This window comes from Cucurbita pepo, chromosome LG02 (genome assembly GCF_002806865.2).
Source record: "Cucurbita pepo subsp. pepo cultivar mu-cu-16 chromosome LG02, ASM280686v2, whole genome shotgun sequence".
NCBI lineage: Eukaryota > Viridiplantae > Streptophyta > Magnoliopsida > Cucurbitales > Cucurbitaceae > Cucurbita > Cucurbita pepo.
This window is the reverse complement of record NC_036639.1, coordinates 6,579,064-6,605,353: the sequence shown is the minus strand read 5'-3', so window position 1 is coordinate 6,605,353 and position 26,290 is coordinate 6,579,064. Positions and strand designations below refer to the sequence as shown.

The 26,290-nt window shown below is 36.0% G+C and overlaps 1 protein-coding gene across 1 annotated transcript in view; it reads right to left on the bottom strand.

The window, feature by feature from the left end:
• Positions 1-23,256, bottom strand: part of LOC111788073 (exocyst complex component SEC5A-like) — a 30,777-nt gene extending 7,521 nt beyond the window's left edge. Inside the window, exons 1-15 of the mRNA XM_023668229.1 lie at positions 22,753-23,256; positions 22,276-22,427; positions 19,330-19,424; positions 12,758-12,952; positions 12,454-12,581; positions 12,210-12,368; positions 10,993-11,097; positions 8,923-8,997; positions 6,783-6,920; positions 6,489-6,677; positions 5,966-6,106; positions 5,333-5,459; positions 5,043-5,253; positions 503-618; positions 203-407 (exon numbers count right to left, since the gene is read on the bottom strand). Of these exons, the coding sequence (XP_023523997.1) occupies positions 203-407; positions 503-618; positions 5,043-5,253; positions 5,333-5,459; positions 5,966-6,106; positions 6,489-6,677; positions 6,783-6,920; positions 8,923-8,997; positions 10,993-11,097; positions 12,210-12,368; positions 12,454-12,581; positions 12,758-12,952; positions 19,330-19,424; positions 22,276-22,427; positions 22,753-23,145 (2,429 nt within the window). The 5' untranslated portion in view covers positions 23,146-23,256. The remainder of the gene's footprint in view (positions 1-202; positions 408-502; positions 619-5,042; positions 5,254-5,332; positions 5,460-5,965; positions 6,107-6,488; positions 6,678-6,782; positions 6,921-8,922; positions 8,998-10,992; positions 11,098-12,209; positions 12,369-12,453; positions 12,582-12,757; positions 12,953-19,329; positions 19,425-22,275; positions 22,428-22,752) is intronic.
• Positions 23,257-26,290: the final 3,034 nt, after the last annotated feature.

Sequence of the window (26,290 nt, the reverse complement as noted above, 5' to 3'; positions counted from 1 at the left end):
AAATTTAAAGAAAAAAAGTAACGGTAAGGGTATTTTTGAACATTTTCAAAAGTTTTAAGGGTATTATTTAAACATTTGAAAGTTTAAAGGCATTTTTAAACCATGTACAAAGTTATCAGGTAATTTCTATAATTTAGCCTATTAGAAACCTGAATGACAAAATCGTATATCTGCTAGGGAAAAGTGTGCCGTAACCACTCACCTAGAACGCGACCAAATATGCTTGTACTTGCCGTACAATTCACATGTTAGCTCATCTTTGCAAAATCCAATATTACTCAAGACTACTAACAATTGCTGATGTGGATTCGCAATACTCCCACGCACATCTGAAAGTAATTCCAAGTGTGGACTTTCTTTGTTTTGTTTGTTCTGGGCAAGCTCACTTCCTATACTCTCTAGATGACCTACATAAAGTATGCATAAAATGATTATATCACTAATTACAATTAAGCAGTATTTCCATGCAAGGAAAATGATGACAGTTAGAAGCATATAATACCTGAAAAATCAAGGAAACTGTTCAAAAATGCAAGTCTAACAGATTCCTCAATTTCTTGAAGTTGTAATAATATATCCTTCGACTTTGAAGCCTCACTTGCCAAAGACTGAACCATACTGAAAATTAATTCAACTGAGAATCAGTTTAAAAAATAATTAATTATTCTTTCAAAAGCAAGCCTTTTGTTTGCATCTCCAGATAATGGTAGATCTTGCAGTGAAATTTTGCTGAAAATGTCGTACATGAATATTTGTATGCATCTTTCAAAGGAATAAAAGAATCTTCGTTCACATACACATGGCACTTTATGTGCAAATGCCAGTATATTAGTTATGAACCAGCACATAGGTGTATATTACTCTGTTTTCTTATTATTCATCTGAGATGTTTTCTTATTATTCATCTGAGAACCATAGGCCTATTTATAATACAATTAATTCTCTAGATAAAAAGAAACAATAGAAAATAAGAAACACGTTAATTCCCTTATTTAATGGGATTACACCTATGTTCTTCAAATATTCCTTCGGACACTTCCCCTCAAGCTGAGAAATAGAAATCATGCATTCGGAGCTTGGATACTGACTCATTGAAATGGTACGCTATGAAGTTCTTTTGTTAGCACATCTGCTAGTTAAAGTCGTGAGGGCACATAACTCATGCATATTATCCCCTTCTCTAACTTTTTCCTAATAAAATGTCAATCGATTTCAATATGTTTTGTCCTAGAATGCTAGATAGGATTATGAGCAATGTTAATGGCTGATTTGTCACCCTTGATTTAATGATTATTTTCAACCATAAAAGCTCACATAGTCCTGGTACAATAGCTCAAAGTTCTGATTTGGCAGATGATCAAGCACCACATTTGCTTTTTACTCCTCCATGTCACTAAATTTCCTCTATGAAATGTGCAATGCGCTGGAATAGATCTTCTATCCACTATTGATCCAGCATAGTCATAGTCGGTGTCAGTGTAAGCTTCCAATGCAAATGAATTGTTTTGTTTGAACAAAATTCATTTTCCTAAAGTTCCTTTCAGGTAATGTAACAGTCTATATACTGCACGAGGATGAGGCTCTCATTGGTCATGCACAAATTGGTTAATCACGCTCACTAAGTACACTACGCTCGATCTAGTGTGAGCTAGATATATAAACTTCCTGTCCAGCCTTTGGTACATCTCTCTGTCCGCTGTAGCTTCTTCTTTTGACTCCCCCAATTTCTAATGTTGATCCATTGGCCACTTTTTCTAGTTTCCATCAATAAATTCATCACATATTTCTGTTGTGATATGAAGATTCCTTGAGTTGAGTACGCTACTTCAATGCCAATGCCGAGAAAGTATTTTAACCTCCCAAGTTCTTTGGTCTCAAATTCTCTCATCACTTTCCTCCTAAGTTCAATATTTTCTTCTTCATTGTCTCCAGTGACTATGATGTCATCTACACACTAGAAGCACTATAACTCCACTATACCGTAAGTTTGAGTATATCTCTTAGCTACCAACCTTGCTTTATACTTTTCCAACGTTCTATCAACCTAGTACTTTACTCTTAACTATATTATTCTCATGTGTTATTCTTTTTCAGCGCATGCATTTCTTCTCTCATATCATTCCATCTTTCACTTTTGGATAAAGTATCAAAAACTGTGTTAGGTATAACAATTGAATTTAGACTCAAGCTTGTGGATGGGATAATCTTTTAAGAAAAATATAGTTTGATAGAGGGTATAAGAATCATTTTGTGCATTCTCTAGTTTGTTTTTGGATAGCTATGGATCTATCATTTATTGGTTCATTTGGAGTTCCATTATGCATATGTGTTGCATCTTTATTTTGAGTCAGGTCCGATGGTAGGACTTGTACTGGTTCTAAAATGACTTTCCTCTTGGCATATACTTGAAGGAACAACGGGCCTGACAATGAATGTAGATTGGATAGTTCAGTAGGTGGCTCTATTGTGACTGGATCTTGGCTGACTGGATCTGGGCTAAGTAAGTCCTAATTGGAATTGGTGGTAGGAATGGACTCAATAGTTGTTGGTCATGTGTTCAGATATGTGAGTTGTGAGGACATTTGAGGTTCGAAAGTGAGGATGAAACTGGTTGAGGACTTCTATTGGCCTTAGATTTATTTCGGACACGAGATGGAAGACAATTAATCAAATGAGTTGCAATAACTGCTTCTCCCCAATAAGACTTCAGCATGTTTCTGTGAATAAGCAAGGCCCGGGCAGTGTTTAGGAAGTGTCCATTTTTCCTCTCAGCCATTCTATTTTTCTTTGGTGTACATAAAAAAGTCGTGGATAAATACCTTGAGATTGTAAGTTTGGAGATAAGGTTTGATTCTATAGCATTGTCAGTTCTAAATATTTTTATTTTAACTTAAAATTGGGTCTGATTCATTGAGGGGAAGGCAGGAATAATAGTACTAACAACAGATTTTTGTTCGAGGAGGAATAGTCATGCAACCCAAGTACAATCGTCAATTAATGTGAGGAACCAACGATCACCAGAAATATTTGGAACTGAGGGTCCCATATCTCACTTTGAATCAAATGAAAATGAGTAGAGTTTCCATTATTACTAAAGAAAAAAAGATACACGTGTATGTTTGGCAAATTCACATGAATCACAAACATAATTTTCAAAACTCTAAATGAGGGATGACCTATGAGAAGGTGATATAACCAAATCGCATTTTTATTTAATAAACTAAGAAAGTACACAAATGAGATACTCGTTTTTCTCTCGAGTAATTGCAAGTAATATAGATTCATTCAATTCCTTAGCAAGTCCAATCGTCCGGCTCAAGGCCTAGTCCTGAAAAACACAACATGATGAGGAGAAAAAACACGAGCTTGGCAATCATGGCCAAGCTTTTATATTGAAATGAGACTGGTAGATAATTTTGGGACATGAAGGACTTGTTTTAGTGCAAGATTTCAAGAAATGAATACATCATCTATTCCTGTCATAGTGGCACTAATCCCATTTGCCACTATAACTTTTCAATTACTCAGGCACGGTTTATGCGTTTTCAAAAATTATGGTGACTGAGGAGTCATGTGATCAGTTGCACCAGAGTCTCTAATCAAATTCTGAACCACACTTATCTCTCAAGGATTTATATAAAAGGTGAATGGAAGGCTTACCTGAAGGCTTGTTGAGCAAGTCCAAAAATACCTTCAATCTCTCTCTTCATTATTGAATCCACTAGTCTTTATGATAGGTGACTTTTGTTTGTCAGGCATAAGACTTTGCATGCTTTCTTCTACTCGAATAAGAGAGATTGTTTCTTCTAGGGACGGTGTTTCTTCCTTTTTGATGATCGATACAGAGACATGGTCAAACTCGTTCAAACCTATCAAAAAGTCATAGGCACGGTCTGCTTCAATCAATTTCTTCAGAATTACGAAATCAGCAACGCACTTCATCTCAAATACCCGATAACAATTGAGTTCATGCGACAATGTTTGCAAGACATTGGCATATTCTGTGTTGTCGGTCACCTATCTTCTGGGCGGCAGGCAGGAACTTCCTCTATTGATGATGGGATTTTTTATTCTTCTAACATGATGATGGAATAAAGAAAGGGAAGAACACTAAATGGGTCTTGGTCATGGCGAATGATCGTCAGCTATGAAGACTTCACCGATTAGAGTAGACTTTAAGTTTAATTAGCTAGGAAGGCTTTGATACCGTGTTGCAAGAGTAATGTATATTCTTCTGTTTTCTTATTATTCATCAAAGAATACCATAGGCCTATTTATAATCCAACTAATTCTCTAGAGAAAAGGAAAGAACATAAAATAGGAAATAGGTTAATTCCCTTATTTAATAGGATAACATCTATACTCTTCAAATATTCCTTCAGACACCTCCATTCTCATTTCTCTTTAAATTTTATCTTCCTAATGGTTACATAATTTCTGTGTCTAATAATGCATGATAGGCACATACGTAAAGCACATCAAAGCAATGCAGTTCGAGAATTCCTATTATTAACAAAAAAAAAAAAAAATGAAACCTCGAATCTGAATCTATCAAATGCCTGTCTTATTAGTTAAAGCACTATTCTCCATCAATATCTGCTCGTTATAATGCCAAAATGCAATTACATCAATTCCAAACCAGGTTATGGGTGGCATTTCATATCTTCCATTCTCCATCTCTTAGATTTTATTCTCACCATGACTACCTGACTTCAACGTTTTATAATACATGATAACCACACACATTAAGCGCATCACAGAAATGAAGATAGAAAATTTCTATCGTTCTAAATGTAAATAAAACATAATATCATCTGAACATCACTATCACATCCCAATTATAATTTATTATGGCATTCTAAGGCATTCACGTATTTCTGCTTCAGTATAAAACAGTTATCCGAGAGCATAATAGCATGAATTCATGTGTGAATAACCTAGAAGATGTACAAGACCTCTACTTTATTCATTTTCTCTTTTTTATGGTATAAGGAACAGAATACAGTAGAATACTTGTATAGCACCAAGCTAAGGAGACTTACAAATTTATTTGATCCATTGCTGAAGACATGATAGATCGAAATGCTAGTGGCAGGAAGGAGATTGTGTATGGAGATTTATTCCTCTCGATAATTGACACAGGGACCCATGTTTCCTCTTTTGAAATCCTTACAATGGAGGCTCGCATCCAGGCACAAAGCCTTAAAATGTAAATCTTTGTCACCTCTGATTGAAGTGTTCGCAGTGCAATCACTGTGTTAACAGAGAGCAAAAAAAATGAGAATGATTTGAGTGGGAAAACAAAATTTAGATATAAATGATGTCAAGATACCAGCACTTGAAGGAGCTGATTCCTTCACTACAAAAGCTTCACACGCGCTAGATATTTCAGTAATGGCATCACTCATATATGACTGAAGTATATTTGATTCTTGAAGATCACGAAAGGTGCTGTGAACCTGACAAGTTAAGCATTGCACAATTTACCTAAGTTAAGCGCATGTACACCATGAAGGGATCAGTTGTAATGAGTTATGAATTAAGAGACTGATTTCTTAAGTTCGTAACTCTGAGTGAACAAAAAACGAAAGGAGAATTTCTTAACACCCGGCTCAAATGGGAGAATAGACTTACATAGAGAGGAAGCATAATAACCCATGTATCAGTTGGAAGATATAAAGAGGATATTTAGTTGTCATTCCCACTGTTAGGTAATTTAAAAGAAAATAAAGGGTAAGAACACTTCCAGTTACAAAAGACAACTAGCCCCCACCCACCCACCCCCCAAAAAAATTCTTCCTATCTAGAAGAGTCTTCTCCCTACGGATGAGAAGAGGCACACTTCATAAACACAGTCGAGAGTATTTACAAAAACACTTATAGCATATCAGTAATTACTATACTCTGAAAAGAAATCAAATCAATACCATTATGCAATGACTATCCAAGATATAAACATTATCACCTTTACTCCATATGCAGATAGTGTATTGCGAAGCATCCCAGCAACTTCCTCCACAGAATGATTTGAGTACCTACCCTCACTAACCTTGTCCTCATTTTTGCTAGCCGATGTGTTAGCAAATTCAGTAGAAACTTGAGAGGACTGAAATATTAAAATCAAGCATCAAACTAAGGGCCTGTAATAAAAGTTAAAAGGAAAAAAAAAAAAAAAACTAATATCATCCTACCAAGAAAAATACTGAGGGTTATTCATGCATCAACCCATTGAAGTTTAGAAAATACTACTGATATGTTCCATCTTTTCAATAAGAAATGCCAAGGGCTTCAGGAAAGGGGTATAAAGAAAGGGAAACAATATATCGGCTACCCAAAACCCACCCCAACTAAAAATAAAGGGATTAAAAGATTACTCACAATGAATATTAAAAACATAAATGAGTTAGAAAGAAATGCGCATAGACAAGACAACTTGCAGTAGATCACTAATTGGTCTGGCATTAAGAAAAAAAAAATTGTCAAAATACCTTGGCAAATTTCCCACTGAAAACAGAAAGAGCAGTTTTCCAAAACGTTGGTATGTGGTGGATAAGTACAGCAGTCAATCTCCGAATATATCTAGCTCTAAGAGCATCAACTTCTTCACTATTTACTTCCACTGGTTTCACGCCCAACGGGAGATGGCCATCCAAAGCAGAAGAATGATGAACATCTGACTGACAACAATAAAAAATTAAAAATTAAAAATTAAGCGATGCTCAAATTAACTAATTTGCTCATATCAGCATACGATAAAATCATCTTCAAAAGGTTTCACGTACAGATTGATCCAGATCTTGATGAATCTGCCTCCATCTTGCATCAGCAAAAGCTCTTTCCCGCATCTTATTATTCAATGCTTCCATTCTCGATTCATGATCCAAGGTACACTTTTCGAGTAATCCTCGTATCTTGTGATTCTATAAAAGAGAACAAAAAGTAGCTAAGTGAGCTGCCATTTTTTATTATTTCTTTAAGCTTGACCTCCAAGGTAATCCACTGGCATATGAAAAGAGGGGGACAATAGGAGAACGAAAAGATACAAATCAGAAAAAGAAAAGGGTATTTTCTTTAATTTTTAAATAAGCAACCATTTCTTTTTGTTTTCTTTTCTGTGTTTTCTTTTTTTTTTTTTTTTGGTACAAGAAACAGGATCATTTCATAGATAAAGTGAAATAATAAAAGGAGGTGATCCTACAAGTGTAGCTACCCAACCAAAAGATGCTATAAAAAAACCTTTCCAGTGGGTAAATAAGAAATCATTTCTTTCTTTCTTTTTTTTTTTTTTTTTTTTTTTTTTTTTTTTNGTATAAGAAACAATTTCATTGATGTATGAAAGTTACAAAATGGATGTTAAATCCATGGTGATTACAAAAAGCCTCCCAATTGGTTAAGAGGGAGACATGGCTATAAGGGAGAAAAAATATTAGACAATTTATACCATAAAATAGCATTGTAAATAACCAGATCAAAGAACCTAGCATGAGATTGTCCCTATCTAGGGAGACCCTTTGATTTCACTCATTCCAAAGAATCCAAAAAAAATACCCCAATAATATTCTTCCATAGCAAAGCCTTTACATCCTTGAAGGGGTGACGCAAGCTGTATGGAGAAATCATTTACCTCACAAGGGAAAGTTAAATACCAAACAAGGGCTTTGAGAACTCTATTCCAGAGTTGCAAGCATAAGGGCAGTGAATTTAAAGATGATTCCGTGACTCATCATTTTCTTTGCACATAGGGCACCAGCTTAGGGACAAAGCCAAACAAGGCATCCTTTTTTGAAGGCTTTCTTTGGAACTGATGGTTTTGTGTGCAACTTCCCAAAGGAAAACTTTGACCTTTTTTGGGTGCCTTTCTTTCCAGTTTTCTTGGACCAATGTAGGATCCAAGATAGCCGTTTTTCCACATATCAGACAACCAGGATTTTGTGAAGGATCCATCCGCACTAGGGAGCCATTTAGTTTAAGGAAATTATTCCATTGCTTCCATCTGGTATTAGAAGTAAGCAGTTTGTTGTGATTGTGGTATTAGAAGTAAGCAGTCGGTTGTATGCTATTTCATCTTCTCCTAGTACCTCTGTTTCAACATTTTGCTATATCTACACTGATTCTTGACTTTTGAAAGATGAGATGCGCTGATTTTCAGACTCGATTACTAGACACTTATGTTATGAGTCTTGATACAAACAAAGATTCTAGAGGTTGGCCAATTGATTCTTCAGGTATTTTCACGGTGAAATCTTTAAATAATCATCTTATATCCTCTTCACATTTAGAGAAAGAGTTATATTCAACCTTATGGTAGTCCAAGAGTCCTAAGAGAATTAATATTCTTTTGTGGATAATGCTTAATGGGAATCTTAATACGTCCGATGTTTTGCAAAAGAAGAATCCAGCGTCACTGTTTATAGCCATCAGCTTTTACTCTATGCCTTCAGGATGAAGCGTCTCTCAACCATGTGTTCATTAATTTCTCTCATGCAAAATTTGGTTGGTTCAAGCTGACCCCAATTTTCAATTTACACTGGGTTTTTTATAATTATTTTCGCTTCAATATCTCCCAACTTATATATGGTCCAGCACTTCTGAATTCTACGGCCAAGCTATTGTGGGTTAATGTGGTTAAAGTTTTTCTATCAGAATTATGGCTAGAACGAAATCAAAGAATTTTTCGAGGAAAACAGCTTCCTTGGCATGATAGATTTGAATCAACTCATGTCAAGACCTCTTCTTGCTGTTATTTGACAAAGTTGTTCGTGGGATTTTTGCTTCAGGACATACTTACCAGAGTTACTCTACAACCAACGCAACTAATTAAATATACTTCAATAGAATGAGCCCAATACAATATTAATTTCACGCCACATATTGGATATATATGATCAGAAAATCCAAATTCCATGAGAAAGCACTGTTTACCTGTATGTTTAAATAATGCCACACAGGATCTGATTCAGGCTCCAGCTCCAGTAATAGTCTCACGGTGTTTTCAAGCTACATGAAATATCATAAGAAAAATTTACCCTAAAAAATAAAAAAGAATAGGATACAAGAGTTTACACATAAATGAGAACATTGCAAAAACATCAATTGGTCTATTCAATTACAACATACAAAAAGAACGAGCCACAACATATTGTCTAATGTTGGAAGGAATTAAGATAGAAGAATAGGTATTTTAAAGACGCTACTAAAAATGTTAACATATTTCAACAAAGTTAACAAAAATTTTGAAAGCAGGCATCAAATAAACAAATAAATTTGAAGATCTTAAGATATTGGTTGGACAAGTGTTGACTTCCTCGGTAGATTGGGAGGTTTATTGATTCTTTGGAATGAAAATAATGTCAAGATGCATGAAGTGCTAAAAGGTGGATATTCCTTAGCAATCAGAATCTCCTATGCTGGCTAAAATGAGTATGGATTTCAAATATATATGTGGATATTCCTTTGCTGGCTTTGGGGTGGATTTCTAAGAAAGCATTTTTTGCGGGTGCTCAGATCCCTTAATGGGGTTCAAATAAGTTCGAAAGGTGACAGAAAGTTTGGTTGCTCGATTCTTCAGCTTCTTTTCTGTGAAACTAATGTTTCAAGAGCTCACTAATAGTTCTCCAACGCCCTCGTCACCGTTTGGAAATCTCCTACTCCTAGGAAAATAAGCCTTTTCACTTGGGTTTCTCTCCACAGTAGTCTCAACGCTTCAGTTAGGCTTCAAAGAAGGCCCCTTCCATGACATTATCTCCCCCAATTCGTGATTTTCCTTTTGTGCATGTTGAACTCTGATGATAACAACCACCCTGTATTCCACTGTCCTTGTGCATTTCATTAATAGTGTGCTTTTTTTAATCTTTTAATATGTGCCGAGTTATTTGGTTTGAATTCATGTTCAAACATTAAACATCTCCTTTGTGGTCCACCTCTTCCAACAAAAACAAAGATTGGATTAATGCTTACAAGGTAATTCTTTGGAAAGAAACCAAAGAATATCCTAAAATAAGTTTCTTGATTGAGAAAAACGCTTTGAACTAATCAAGATCGAAGTTTCTTGTTGGTGTTCTCTATTTCAAGTCTTTTTTTTAGGTCTATTCACTTTCTGATACTTGTTCAAATTTGGAGGGCTTTTCTATAGTTTTGTTCTCTTGTTTTCCCCTTTATTTTTGCTTCCTTCTTTCTTTGTCTTCGTAGAATATGCACTTTTGTACATCTTTTAATTTTACAATCATTAACAAGAAGTCTTGCTTCATGCTCAAAAAATTTTAGAAAAGACAAAGGCTATAGCTGTCTGATTACTTTGCAAAATTACCCCCCGGATTGTACTAAGTTGACCCATGGATTATACTGACTACAAATTTTCGCAGGTTTCTTTGACCCACGGTTTCTTTTCAAAAAAAAAAAAAAAAAAAGAGAAGAAACATTTTTAGTGGTAAACATCAAATATCTTATTANGTACATTCTAATGTTTATCATGCATATCCTCCATATCCAACCATCTGAATAACACTCGCACAGCTAATAATAATCTTTGCAGTTTCAATTATAGAAATACATGCATTAATCATTACAACTTAAAACTGCTCAGTGGCAAATTAAATAACCATTTCTAAGGAGAAAAAAGTAACAACAAGGAGCATCACGTTCTCTAATGTATAAAACTACCAGTTAAAAAGTAAAACTCTCACCAGTAATCATTATATGATGCAATCAATCTAACTGAACTAATATGAAGGGAAGTTAAGAACTGACAAAGATGCAAGCATCACTTCTTTTCTTGTATGTGAAGTTATCTGGAATATATTTCCATAAAGAAACTTGCAGCAAGACTAGATACTAAAAAATAGAGCCGACTCTTTCATTTGTGAGAAATAACTGTTGCTCCCAGCAGACTATACAGATGATGGCAGCCAAAAAGGCATCAGAACGATACTCAAAAGTTTCTATCATGTAGAGGATCAAGTAAAAATTATGAAAATGGTTGAAAAGAAAGCTCACGTTTGTCAAATCTGTTTGTGGGTCCTCCATTGTATTGTAAAGTGTGCCTTTGAACTCATGCATCACTTTTTCAACCTCCTCAAGAACTTTTTTCAAAATTCCCACCTGAAACCAACACGTAGCAATGAGAGTATTTAATTATCATCCAACAAATCATCAAAATCTGACTACATAAACCAAATACATTGTCTCTAACCTAAAAGTTATACATTAGATCTTGGCAATCATACGATGTTATGTATCAGATATTGGCAAATGATACCAAGAAACAAAGAATTAAATGTGACCATACAAAATAACTGGACTAAGGCTATAGTATTCCCATATTCATACCGATGTTAGTGTCTAAGCATTTCCTTATATATGGAGAGAAATTTGCAAGGAGTAGCATCAGGAAAGTGAGGAAAATTAACACCCTTTTGAGTAAATTTTCACGGGTTGAACAATGTAACGAGTCTATGCTGAAAATTTCATTTGTCAGTTCTATCCGAGATTGCCAGGCAAGCATGGTCCAGTGCAAAAATTCTCAACATCATGGGTTATATCATTTTGTTTGTTTGACAGTTCAAACTTTTAGGTGCTTGGATGATACACAACGTTTCCAACATCCTGAAACTGAAATACCTTTCACTAGAACCCTTTCCATAAGTTATCGTTGCCGTAATGATGTTACATGTTATTATGGAAATACAGAATTGATAAATACAGAATATCTCAGGATAGAGCATGTCCAGTAATTTTGCCACTGTCATATATAAAACAAATTGCAGGATACAAATTTTCAATATTCATTCAAGCAAAGAACTTCATTAAATGTAGAAAAAATACATAACCATATATAGGATATACATACAGCACAATTGGCTAAAGAAAGCAAAAGGAGTTATCCAAAAAACAGATTAAACGTTATAAATATTATTCACTCAGCATTGAACATGAAAACCACTTTTGCAGAGAGGCAGAATATGTTTGCAAAATTTGACATGATTTGGACAAGAGCATGAAGAACAGAGGAACTTATGTACACAAAGCTTTGAAGGAAGGCAAAGCATTAAGCTTCCAACTATGCAAAAGTAGATTTAGAAAACACATCTGTTGACAGTTGATAGAAAGTTAAGAGTGGCTTCAGCCCCAATATCAAAATAAGTGCTCCCTTCATGCATTGTAGCAAGACATCAGGTAAACAAAATATGAGAAGTTATAAAACTGAAGTTTACGTGAGATGGCAGAGCAATTGACTTTGCTTTTTTGTATTCTCGAACTGCCAGATCATATTCACCCTTACTAATGCTGCTGCGAATGGTACTTGGTAAGTTAAAAAGCGTTCTGAACCTTTGTAGCATTCCTTGGACTGATCTGATCTTTTCAGCTTGTGCCTAACAAAAACAACTTTATATAATCCATTTCCAATCAAGAGTTCAAAACTTCAAAATCCCTTGCTCAGTTTGAAACTACACTGACCTGTCTCTCAAACAGAGACTGAAAAGCCCGATTTGCTTGCTTACTTACTCCTTGAATACAATTATACAAATGTAAAGTTCCAGAACCTTCAGGATCTTCTTCAATTCGTCTCAACTTCGACTCAATATCTAAGAAATAAAAACATTGCCATCATGACCAAAAGAAAATGCACATTCATGTCAGAAGATGAAACTGTAAAAAGCTGAATAAAACATGAAGAAAAAACAAATTTGAGAAAATATTAACTCAGTAGCCAATAACCATATTTAGCTGAAGATAAACATGATAAGTGATTGTTGCACACCATCAATTGTGGTCTTGCATGATACAAAGCAGTCAAAATTGTTTTTGACTAATTGTTTTCTTTGGTGGGTCCGGCCTTTAAGGTCAGTTTTTAAAGCAAGAGCGCCTTTCTCCAAGTCTGCTGCACTTGTGTTTTGGTGTATCCGAGAAATGAAAATCTTCGCATCAAACCGTTCAGATAAATACAGTAACTTCTCTGCCAACATGAATACAAAAAATGTGTCAGCATCAATTGCAACAAGGGGTAGCCTGAAGTACCAAACTTATGCAACCACCAAGAATATCAAGTGTGAATGCACAACAACATCTTAATCTAGTTGTGATCTTATAATAGTATTATGTAGCACTTACAAGAACCAAAAGTAAGAGAACTCAACAATCCATTTTCAGTTGGAGCAAAGATAGATATGAAGTCTGGGGGCAACCAGGGAAGAAGCAGTATAGGTAACACTCTCTCCCTAAATTGAATACAATCCCAATTAAACGAACAGAAAGAAAAGAATTGTACAAACTCAAGATGACTCTGAACAATGGCCTTCCAAGGGCTACATATAAAGCCAAGGAAGACTAATGGGAATGCCTAGCATCGGAGCAAACCGTGTCTCTAGAATAATAAACTAGTTTTCTTCTCATGAAAAACAATATTTTCGGTAAGAAGAATAAAAGATTTAAGGACATTAGCTAAAAGTAATTTGTTCCAGCTCATTTATATAACATGGGGCCAAGAACTATACAAAGATAACAGAAAAATAATTATCTTCCGTCTTCGGACAAAAAATAACTTCTCAATGGTAGATGAAAAAATACAAATTGCTGAAGGAAACAGCCTCCAAAAGGAGAGAGAAACCCCCAACCTCTCAAAGGAAAAGGTCCAAAACAGCAGCCCAAAAAGAAAACCAAAAAAACAAGCTAAAGCACCAACTAGCCAACCAGGAACAAACAAAAGAACTCCTCCCGAACAAAACAATAAAAAAAAAACAAACAAGCAAACCAAAAAACTACAAAGAATAAAACATTAATGTAATATTCGAATTAGTACCCCAAAAAAAAAAAAAAAAAAAAAAAAAAAAAAAANGAAAGAAGAGGAAAAAAAAGGAGGCGTAAGTGACATCAGCATGACCGTACGAATGGTCAGTTTTTTTAACCTCATCCTTCTTTTTATGGTTTTAAAGCCCCCCCGAAGTCCGTCTTTCGAGCTGTTTTCAACAGTTTTATTTTTTTGACTTAATCTAGGACATATTGGAGGAATTCTAGGAAATTTCGAACTTATAGAAGACCCAAATTGAACTCGAGAAGTCAACAACCAAGTAAGTAGCAACATGAATTATTTCTCAAGCAAGACTTACCCCAGGGCCTGTTACAAAGGAAATTTGACACGCAATTAGCACAAGGTTGAGGTTAGACTTTGGAAAACGAAAACATAGAGCTAAGCATGTTCGAAAAAACCTACATTATGGCCCCGAGTGGGATTAGGTATACACCCTAGGGTAGGAGTGTATAGGGTTTGGGTACATATGAGCCTTATACTGTTAGCATAGATCACATGTCATCTTAGTGCCTAACGTTAAGGTTAGTATATGAGCACATAACTTAAGAAATTGTCACAAGGATGAAGTCCAATGAAAGCTTACAAGTTGGTTGCTGACCAAATATTTTTATACTCTTTGTTGCTATTTTTTGTTTATTTTTTCAGACAGACCATAGACCACAGTCGATGGCAGGAGCGTATAGAGCCGTGTGGCTGTAGGAGGGACCGCTAGATCGAGTTTTTTCCTTTTATGTTGCTTTCAATATTATTTTAATGTTATTTACCTCAAAACTCGTGCTATTTTGTAACTGATTTTTATGTTGACTCCATGGACATGATTTTGTACCTTTAAATGCTTTATAACATATCTACTATTGTGCTTGAATTTTAAATTCATTGCATCTCCCGCTTTTACAAAATTGAAAAAAAAAATTATCGTCCTTTCTAGGTTGAATTTACGGGGCAATCTATGATTCGAGGTATCAAAAAGCAAGTCGTACTATTAATCTAAGAACTTCTAATATTTTTGGATTTAGAAGATTCAAGATGCATGTTCTTTTTTCTAAACAACAAACTTTTCATTGATAAAATCAAAAGATACAAGAGTTGTCTTTATGCTTAATGCTTCTTTCTAACAATTAACAAACTTTTCATATATGAAATGAAAAGATACAAAAATGATCAAGGGAAACAAACTCCTCATGAGAGTGATAAAGAAGAAAAATAAAAGGACAAGGAATCAATGAGAGAGAATGAAAGTCTCCCAATTCATGCATGTATTGCTAGGAGAATCTTCTAAAAAAAAAATATTGCTAGGAGAATCTTCTAAAAAAAAAATATTGCTATGAGACTAATCATTAAACAGAGTAAAAAGGATTATGTAGCTTTAGAGATGACTTCACCAAAACACTCCAACTAAACTCTAGCTTCAGTTAAATCAAATTAGAAAGAGTTACCAGCTTCGGTTAAATCAAATTAGAAAAGGTTACCTTTATGCTCGATAGGAAGCAGACTAATTCCAACTTTATTAATGTTCCTTCAAAAAGTAATATCAAACCCAAGGGCAAATAGTTTTTTTTTTTTTTTTAGAAGAGACAACTTATGCTAAGTGCTTTGTACACTATTTTCCGTAAGGAAAACTTCACATTTTTTGGGTGATTTCCTTTCCATATCGTCTCTTTGCTAGTGTGGGGTTATGGCTTCTACCTGTTCCTCACATCCATCATCAAAGATTTTGTGTAGAAGACCTCTTTGACACTAGGAAGCCATTTCAATGAGTCTGCTTCTTGGGACGGAACAATTTGGGCAAGGTCAAGGCTTAATTCAACCTATTTCGTAGCTTTGTTATCTTTTAGGTTCCTATCGATCCCAAATTTCGTTGACATCTTTTCATGTTTCTTTGAGCGTGACCGTCTGACAATGAGAGAGCCTATACAAAAGAGAACACTGCAAAGCTAGCATGAAATCCAAGGATCAATCCAAGATGTGTTTTTTCCATCACCCACTCTATAGCAAATATGGCTGGTGATGAGGTTTTGGTGCTATTTTATGAACTTCCATCGCCACTTTGCAAAAGGTGTAGGATCAATTTATACATGATGTAGGAGTCTATTTAGCCTTTATAAGATTCCTCCACAAGGTAGTGCCCCCGTAGTAATATCTCCAAACCTATTTGGCAAGGATAGCTCTATTCTTTTCCTTCATTGAATATAGGTCAAGACCTCCCTTGTCTAACGTGAGGTTTATGGTATTCCATCGAACAAAATGTGTGTCATCTTTCCACAAACAGTTTCTAAATAAACTTTCTATTCTTGTAACCCCTTTGTGAGGCGTTCCGTATAGAGACATGTAGTAAGTAGGAGGGTTGGACAATGTGGCTTGTATTAGTGCGAGACTTCTGCCCTTGGAAGTGAAGTGTGAGGACCATGTTGATAATTTTCTTTCTATTTTTTCAATAATGATCTACCAAAAGGAGAAAGATTTGAGACTCCTATTTAGGGACAATCTCAGGTACATATTCGGCCATTCATCCTTTTTACCACCATATTTGTTGGCAAAGTCATCGATATCCTATGTGTTAACAAATGTTATCTGTTCCCCGGTAATCGTGAAAGGGAGAACCCTTTGAGGCATTTCAATAGCGCCTTTGTTATAACTTTATAAAGTTCAGTCATATGATTTATCAGGCGAAAGTCAGCAACAAAGCAAGCATCCATTTTCTTTTAGATCAAATAGATTCCATTCTAGAAAAATCCTGGAACACTCTCCTACATTACTAAAATTTTCAATGAGACCTTCAGTAGCTAGAAATCTATCAATGAGTGTCAAAGTGGGTGAAGATTTGTTGTTCAATCAAGTATAAAGACTATTACTGTGGAAGAGATCAATGAGTTCAACTTCTCTTATGAAATTATTGAAATGTCTCATCCCTCTAGTGGCTTTTCCGCAAGGTTTTTCATGTGCCCACCGGGCTATTGAAGTCACTGGCCATAAGCCAATTTTCTGTGCAAAGGCAAAAGAGGTCCTATAATTCCTGCCAGAATAAGGGGTTTTTTTTTCGTAACTGCAAAGGCCATGGATCCTTGATATCCAAAAGCAGCAAACGTCAGTCAAAAAAATTTGTGTGGTTAAGGTGTACAAACCTTTGGTGGCTTCAGAGATGATTAGAGTCTGGTCATTCCTCATCACTAAGATTCTCCAATGTTCTTGAGGCATCCTGACCAATATGTCTAGCACTCCAAAGGATTTAACAATCCAACAATCAATCAAATTCAATTTCGTTTCTTGAATTACGATCATAAGGTTTTGATGAGGGCTCTCTTCTGCTAGTTTTCCAAGCTTTTGACATTCCAAGAGATGATAATCATAAAAGGCTTTGGTCATCTGATTGGGACTCGTTGGATTTATCATAATTGATGTTCGAGAAGAGGCAAGCAATTTTTCCTAGTTAGTTCACTCTATCTTGGTTGTAGTGAGTTTTTTTTTTTTTTTTTTCTTTTCCAAATGGAATGTCCAATGCAAATGTGGAGTTCTTTTAGCTATAGTGACTGAACTTAGATGGTTGTTAGTGGTGTGAATATTGTCGATATCAGGTGACTTCTTATGCCTAGCGATGGGGCAGAGAGATTTGGCAACCCAAGGTACAGGATGCATGCATAATCGTTGTTGGAGGCTTGGCAAGAGCCAAAGGTGGAGAATTCTGTTCGGGGACAAGCAAGGTTTTTTGGTTTTTAATGGTGATGGCACGATGTCACAATTTGTGGATCATAGGGTGGGTGCATTTCAAAAGTAGAGGAGGTGATGCCATGGGACTTTTCCTGAGAGAGTGGGGAATGAGGGATTCATAACACTTCCTGTAATTGCAATTGGTTTTCCATTGACCACACTCTTTTGAACTTCCGTGCTCGTACCTTAGCCCAAATTCCAATAATCAACTACGGGATACCCACCAACAAAAACAGGTTTAAGAAACCACAAAATCAAAAAAGGCCCTGTTGACGAACGGATAGCAATACTTGCAGGCATGAGGTGACCGAACAGTGGCAAATGTGGTCGACAATAAGCCCTGTTCGGAACCCCTACTAAAAAAACCCTATTTGGAATCCCTACCGTAGCAAATATGGCCTGACAAGGAATCACCCCAAGGGAAAGTAAGATTCGGATTACCTTGTTGATTGAATATCTCATGACAAGATCACTTGTATGAGATTCGAATCACTCCACAAGCAAGATCAATCATGTCAAACTTGAATGATTCTAAACATGCAACCTAAACTACATAGAATTGCAAAAAAAACTTAACCCTTGGCTAAAGAAAAGCACAAATGCTCTTTTCATTACATTTTCCAAGTCTCCTTACAAAGATAACATACATGGCTTTGTATAGCCTCAAAATGAAACCCCTTAACCTTAAGAGTTGTAACTTTCATATTTTATGACCATAATGGGCCATAATTAGCCACTATGTAACCGTAATTTTAATTTAAATTGAAGTCTTAAAATACATTAAAGAAACACCATAACTTTAGATTATCATCCGCCCAAAATTTGTAACCATTCAAGAATAAATGAAGCTTGATTCTTCTTTAATGTGGCATGAATTGCAACATCTTGTGATAATTTAAACAACATTTTCTTCACATCTTCCTTGAAGTTTATCTTGCATGATTGATGTCTTGTTCATATCATGGTCGATGCTTACTAGTTGGTGATTGAATATGCTTTATTCTATTAAAAAAAATGTGAGTCACACTGGGGCTGCCGAAAAATTACACAAACACGGAAATTTGCTACAAACAAACTGTTGTGCTTGGGAGACTATCGAGTGTCATGGCTCGCAGCTAGAAAAGGCTGCATTGTTGATTTCACCATAGAAAAAAATGGCTCTATTTGCATGGGTCTCTATTGGCCAAAAGTTGGTTGTTGGGCAGTGGTCAGGGTAGATCGTTAGGCGTCTAGGGGAGAGCACAAACATGAAATGGCTGGGGCTGCAACTGAGAAAACAAGAAGGGGAGAAAGCCATTCTCTAATTTCAATTAAATGCCTGATGGATCTCCGACCAAGAGAGAGTGGAATGTGTCGTGGTGTCAAGAAAAGCAACCAAAAAAGCTGCTACGACTCAGCAGAAGCTATGTTTGCATGGGTCTTTATTGGCTGAAAGTTGGTTATTGGTCAATGGTTGGGGTTGTTGCTTGGTCGGGACTCATGTTATTACCTCTCTGTAGGAACTTCTGTAAGTATACTATTACAGCTAATAGTGACTATCATAAATCAAATGAATATTTTGCAAGTAGTTTGAGTAGTTGGAAGGATGTGAACCTTGAATAGAAATGTTAAGTCAATGGGGCATTATCAATTGAGCTATCACTAAGGATTACAAAAAAAAAATGAAAACAATTTCATTGATTGAAGTAGTTGCCAATAATGATCAGAGAAGGAATGCAATATTTTTCCTCAATAAAATATGTCCTTATTCGAGAAAATAAAAAACCAAAAAAACAAGTTCAACAGGCACCTGTACACCAAAACCAATAAAGAAGATATACCTCGTAGGGTACCATCAATGTAATCTTTCTCAGACCTAGAAGGAGAATTCTCGGATTCCTCTGTGATCAATCTTAATGATTTACTGTCTATTACTCTGTAAACCAACACAAACCCAAATTAGCAGGAATGACGTTTGTATAAGCATTCTATAATTTTTTCTTTTATTAACAAGGAACAAAAATTTTCATTTTTTTTATAATGAAGAACCAAACTTTCATTGAGAAAAAAAAAAATTAATGAATACAAGGGCATTCAAAAAAAACCAAGCCAAATACTCCATGCCTAAAGAAAAGGAATTCAATCAAGTAAAATAAAACATAGAGTATAGTTACCCTTCATCGCCGACACCCAAAGAGAAACATAAAACCTAACTCAGGACCACACATACTAGGATCCCTCTCAACCCTTTTGAAGGCCTATTATTTTTCTTCCCTCACATAATCCCATCAAAAAACAGCACACTATCTGACAGACAAAGTTTTGGAAGAGAGAACCATGAAGATCCCAACGAGAGAGACTGATCCAACCACCTTCAAAGTTGTTAAACACCACAAAGAAATATTGAAAACAAACCCTCCAATCAAATGAGAAACCTGCAACATACTCAATGTAACACTCGAGGAAAAAAATAAAATAAAATATCTATTTAAGCAGCATGCAACCCTAGGAGCCGGCTTCACTCTCATTCTCATAGGCTCGGCAACACGGCTCCCTTATCCTTCATTTCTCTCCTTCTTCCCCAATCTCCCTCTCGTTTTTTCAGCCTCCTTCACGAATATCTCTCGTGTCTCTCACTAATTCTCTCATTTTTTATCGCCTCATGCCCCCATCTCCCCTCCTCCGCAGTCTCCATCCAATTTCACCCATGTCTGAGCATGAATGACTATTGTAAGATTGAGCATTCAGCATGGGTGTTCGTACGATTGATTGCCGTTTTTGTGATTCGTCTGGCAAGTTCACAACTTCTGGCAAGGCTTTGCTTCTCTCATACGCTCTCGTCTTTACCAGCGCCATCCCTATTTTCTTCTCCTTCATGTCATCAGCATATTCTCCGATGTAACTTTCCTAATGCCGTTTGACCTGGACAGAAGCTAGGGCACCGATGATGGCTAGGTAGGGTTTGTTTCCAGTAAGATTTGTGTTTGATTTTGGGTGAGATTTGAGTTGACCAATAATGTTCTGACGCTGTTTCATAATAACCATAGCATTTGGAGCTTGAATCTACGAAATTGGATCAAAATCGAAGCCAAATACCAGCAAGGTTTCAAGCTGATCTGTTAAAATTTTGTAGGGTCGAATTTGTTCTATGTTCAATCGGATCCTTGAATAATGCTGAATTAAACTCTGACATTTGAAGCCTCGTTTGTGTAGACTTGAACGTGCTATCTAAGGTTAAGGTTGGCATTTGGTGAGGAATCTTTTGGATGACTCTTTTGGTCACTCTTGGGTAGCTAGCAGTCCTAGAGAATTTGATTTTTTAATTTTGGATTCCTTAGGTGCTTAATTGTTACTAAAACTTGTTCAAATTGGACAATGATACTTTTTTAGGAGAAGCTAGTTTTACCTGAAACTCTCTTTAAGGTTACAATTGGATCAACTCCTTGAAATCCTTGGTAAGAAGTACAACATATTTGGAATGCATGTTTGGCTGGTTGTATGTGATTTGATGTTATTAGGTGATCTGTTTAGAATATACTATGATTTCGTTACGTATGTGGTTTGTCTAATTATAGTCAAGCTTTCTGTGTAGAGGGGTCTCATTGCACAATGAATTGGTGGTGCATCTTATGGTTTTCACCATATTTAAAGGGCCTCAAGTAAATGTATGTCACTGCCAAATTTATGAGAATGTTAGTGACATTTACATTCCCCTACATGTTATGTATGTTTCCTTGTATGTTTTCATGAGGCATTATGCTAGAAAATGGTTGGTTCTGCTAGAAGGTCGCCAAGTTGTAATGTTTTATTGGGATCCCAAGTTTTGTTTTCTTATCATGAAATTTTGATCAGTTAGTTACGTTTTAAATACTCTCTTTTGTTTTACTTGAGATTCTGCTTGTTTCCAACAGTCCATGTCATGCACGCCTAGGGTGCAGTTTAAAACGTCAGGTCGTTACTTGGAAACTGAAGAAACAACCTCAATAATATCTAAAAAGTCCTTTGAAACTTAAGAAACAACCTCAATAATATCTAAAAAGTCCTTTGAAGCTTAAGAAACAACCTCAATAATATCTAAAAAGTCCTTTGAAGCTCTATATACGTTGTGTCGATAACTAATGATAGAAGAAATCCCCTAGAAGTAGGGGGAGGAAATGAATCCCTATTTCACCTAGATCTTTTTAGGGGCCAACAAGGTGGATTATCACTAAAATCAAAAACAAAATAAAAAATAAATATAAACTCTTCCACCTTGTAGAAAATATTAAAAGCTTAAGCTCTTTTACCATCCAAAAAAGGCATAGATTTGTAGGTTTAATACAACTCCCAGAATATGTCGGATACCAAGTGGAATTTCCTAGTTCCATTCTCAAAATGTTGGGAATGGGAAGTAAATGTAAGCATACTTCAAAGAGGGATTTTCCATTTTCAACATCCGAAAGACAGCAGCCACAACAAAACCATTGTTTTATTTTGAAGTAACAATAGTTTCATTAAGGATAAAGTACTAAAAAATGAGATATCCACCCGAACCACATAAGAGGTTGCAAAAACACACTGGGAAATGCAAAAGTTAATTTAAAGAAAAAGGGCACTTATGGTTTGGTGCACGGAATATTATTGCAAGGATGTGATAAATTAAGCCTCCAGGAAGTAGAATAATTACTAGCATCACCAAAAAAATAACAAAGGTCTTGTTGTAAACGTTATTACAAAATAAAGTTAATGACAGGAGTAGTGATAAGATCATGAAGCAATTACAAAATCAAAGCCAGAAATGAACTTACCCCAACCCAAGTGGATCTATATATTCCATACCACGAGGCATCGACGGCAAATTGCTGAGTCCCGGTCTACCGACTGCAGATACCTTTCGGTCGAACTTCTGAGGAGCGGGAGCTGTTCTTGTCTCCCGCATTTCACGTACTCTTCTAGCGAGCTGTGAAAAAAAATAGTATTTATCCTCAATTGCTGATTGGTTTATAGATAGATATTGGGAAGTCTTTGGGCGGGGAGGGTTATACAGGATGGATAAAACTTGATGGCAGCCCTCTAAAGGCTTAAACTACTGGTTACTGAATCACCATTTCAGAAAATGTGACAAACCAAATAACGCAAGCCATCTAAATATACTTCACAAAATAGTTTAACGAAGAGGGGGAACATGTAAAGCAATAACTCTCCTAAAACAACAAAAACATGAAGAGAAGACCGTATAAGTGGAAAACATTGACGTAAATTCTAAAATGAAGATATAGAAGAACCTCGTCTTCATCAACGTGCTTCCAGCAATGAGGCTCCTCGCCGTCCCAGCCCGGATCATCGTCCCTTCCAGAGGACCTAGCCGCCCTACCACCGCGTCCTCCACCGGCGGACGCTCGTTGATCTTTCGTGGAATCCTCATCGCCACTGGAAATGCTCAGCATCTCGACCTCCGAATCGTCATCATCGTCAACAACCGTCCGACCACCCTTAGGCTGCGCATTACTGCCACTGGTTTTAGAAGCAGCTGCAGAAGCAGATTTCCGGTGCTGAGACGGCGGTTGGACGTAATTAGCAACGGGCTTGCGAGAATTAGGGAGATAATTGACATCGCGCTGTTCTTGTTCCTTGAGAGCCATCTGCAGCAGCTCGTCCTCGTCGCTGTCGCTCGACATTTTTGGCTGATTCTGATTCTGAAGCGACGGGAGATTGAGAATTGAGAATAGATCTGAGAATCAGTGGTAAAAGCCTCAAACCAATTGAAATTTGGGAACTGAGAATTGAATATGAACAGCAACTGAAAGTGAGAAAAAATGGAAGAGATGAAAACGAAGCACCCATACCACCGGGGGGGACACGTGGCTATACACGTATTTACGTGGCTCTACACGTATTTGTAAATAAATACCCTCGTTAATTGGTACTTAATAATTGCTCTCAAGAGAAAAATACAAAATAGTTCTTCTTTTAACTTTTTCTTTTTTTTTTTTTTTACCTAAATTATTAATTATTTGAGTTATAAAAAAAAAAAAATAAGTTCAAACCCTCCCCTTTTAAAATGATAACTAGTTTTTTAATTATATCAAGGCAATATATTATAAAAGGTAAAATTTTAAAAATAAAAAATGTGAACATATCAACAATAATTTTTTTGTAGTAACGTTTTTACTTAAGATTGGAAACGAAGATGATTAAAATTACTATAAACGATCGAAAATAGTAACAGTTTTGATTGTAGATAGATGCCTTGAAGAATCTTTACGTCCAAATTTAGTGATTCCTTTGTATGGATGCATAAATTTTATGGAAGAATGGAGCAGATTAGAGATAGTTTTCCCAACTCTCCTTGCTTTCTCTCAAAAATGGAATCCTTGATCAACCACACCGATTGTTTGGTTGAGTTCTCCCACGTAGCGTCAAGGAATCGAAGCTATAAATAGGAAGCTATAAATAGGAAGCAGACTCCATCTCCCAACAATTCTATTGTTGAGAGAGTGATCCAGTCAACCAAGAATTTCATTCTCAAACCACTATCAGCATCTTCACTGCACCATACCAATTGTTTGCTAGATTTATCAACATCTTCATTGCACAACCTCAATGTTCCAACATCAGCACATTTTATCAACATGTTTGCTAGATTCTTTACACTCTCTATCTTCTCCAAACACATCACCATCTTCCACTAACCTACAAGTGAAATGGTATCGCCTTCTGTGTTTTGTCTTTGAATGATAGACAAGTTCCTCTCACCAACTGTATGACACTCTAACTATCTGTATAAAGAATCCTGTCGTGTTGCTTCTTGTTCAGCTCTTCTAGATAGTTTGTCATCCATATCATCTCTTTCTAGCTTCAACTATTGCCATGTACTTAGTCTTAGTAGATGAAGTGCAACGCATTTCTGAAGCCCAGACATCCCATCATCCATGGCAGGCTCCCACGTGGTTATATCCTCCAACTGTAGAATATCATCAAAGAGTTTTGGTTCTCCTCATCAGTCAGCAACAAAGAGTGTAATGAAGGTACATACCTATCTTGTACTCTAATAACTCTGGATGATATTTTTAACACATGTTCAAGTGTCACTCGCTCCATCTCTGGTTCCTCAACAATACTCTTTCCTTGAATATCTGCTACGACATCACTAAATGAATTTTTCCGCAACTCCCACTTGTTTCATTGTCCTGAACCTTTTTCTCTTTGTCCTTCTACATGACATTTTCATCAAAAGTCACGTCATAATGTCTTAAGGTTCTCTTGTTCTTAATATCTCAAAACTTGTACCTGAACATGTCAAAATCATAGCTTATGAGGTAGCACTTCACAAGCTCAACGTCAACCTTGTCACTCTTCTCTGGATAACACGAACATATGCAGTACAACCAAAAGTTCTCAAGTGAGAGTACTTGAGTTTTTTTTTCTTTCCATACTTCTTTTGGCAACTTGAACTCCAAGGGTATTGATGGTCCTCTATTGATCAAGTAGACTGTTGTATTTATAGCATCGACCCAGAATGTATTTGACAATCCAAAATGAATCTTCATACTCTCTGCCCGCTCATTCAATGTTTTGTTCATCCTTTCAGCAACACCATTTTGCCTTGTTTTATTAGGAACTGTCCTTGTTAATCTAATTCCCTCATCTGCACAAAATGCTTCGAATTCTGATTTGTCGTACTCTCCTCTATTGTCAGACCTCAGACATTTGATCTTCAAGTCGGTCTGATTTTCAACTTAGCTTTCTACTTCTTCAAGGTGGCAAACACATCTGACTTGTGTTTCAAGGAATAAATCCACGTGTTCCTATTGAAATCATCGATGAAGGTGACGTAGAACTTTGATCCGCCAAATGATGGAACTAGAAATGGTCCCCAAACGTTTGTATGGACCATTTCCAATCGCACTTTCTTCAATTCTCGGTAGCCTTTGTGAAACTAATTCGTTTTTGTTTGCTCATAACGCAATTCTCACAAAAGACCCATATCAACAGATTCCATATCTTATAAAACTTCTTTTGCAGCCAACATCTTCATTCGAGTTATATATCCAAGTCTATTGTGGCATAGACTTGAATTTGAAGCACTCTTAGCAACAACAACCATGTTCATACACCCTATAGTGGTGTATAAGGTTCGAGATTTTGTGTCATGAGCTACCACCATAACACCCTTCACAGTCTTCCAAAACTCTTCCCAAACTCTGTTGCATAACCTGTGTTGTCCAACTAACCAATAGATGTCAGATTTTTCTTGAGACTAAGAATATATCTGACATTCTTTAGTTTTCACAAATTTTCTGTGGGAGTTTTTATGTCGTTCCTTCCATCTCCAAAGCTTTATTGTCGGCAAAATATGTCTTCTTGAAATTTTCAAACTTGAAATTATGGAACAACTCTTTACTTAGAGATGAATGAAAAGATACACTTGAATCCAAAATTTAGGATTCAATCAAACTGTCCACACTGAAGATTAAAGCATCCCTAATGTCTTCTACTTAATTTATAGAATCATTGTCATCTTCTAATTTGTTATAACGATTCAACTCCTGGAAAGAAAATAACAATAAATGAAATCAAACTAATAATAAATAGCGTTAAACCTCGCTGAAAATCATGCTGTTTCCAGCGAGCCAATTATTTCCTTATAGAAAATACTTCCAATTTTCTTAAGGTGCACAACTCTTTAAGCATTCAATCAATCATTTTGTGCTTGTGTGTTCTGTAAAAACCCAAACCGATAGGATTTTTGGGGAGATTTTATGGGTTTTGTTCGCAAAGTTTGGAGGTTATCGTGAAGAACTTTAAAGTATAGGAACAGAG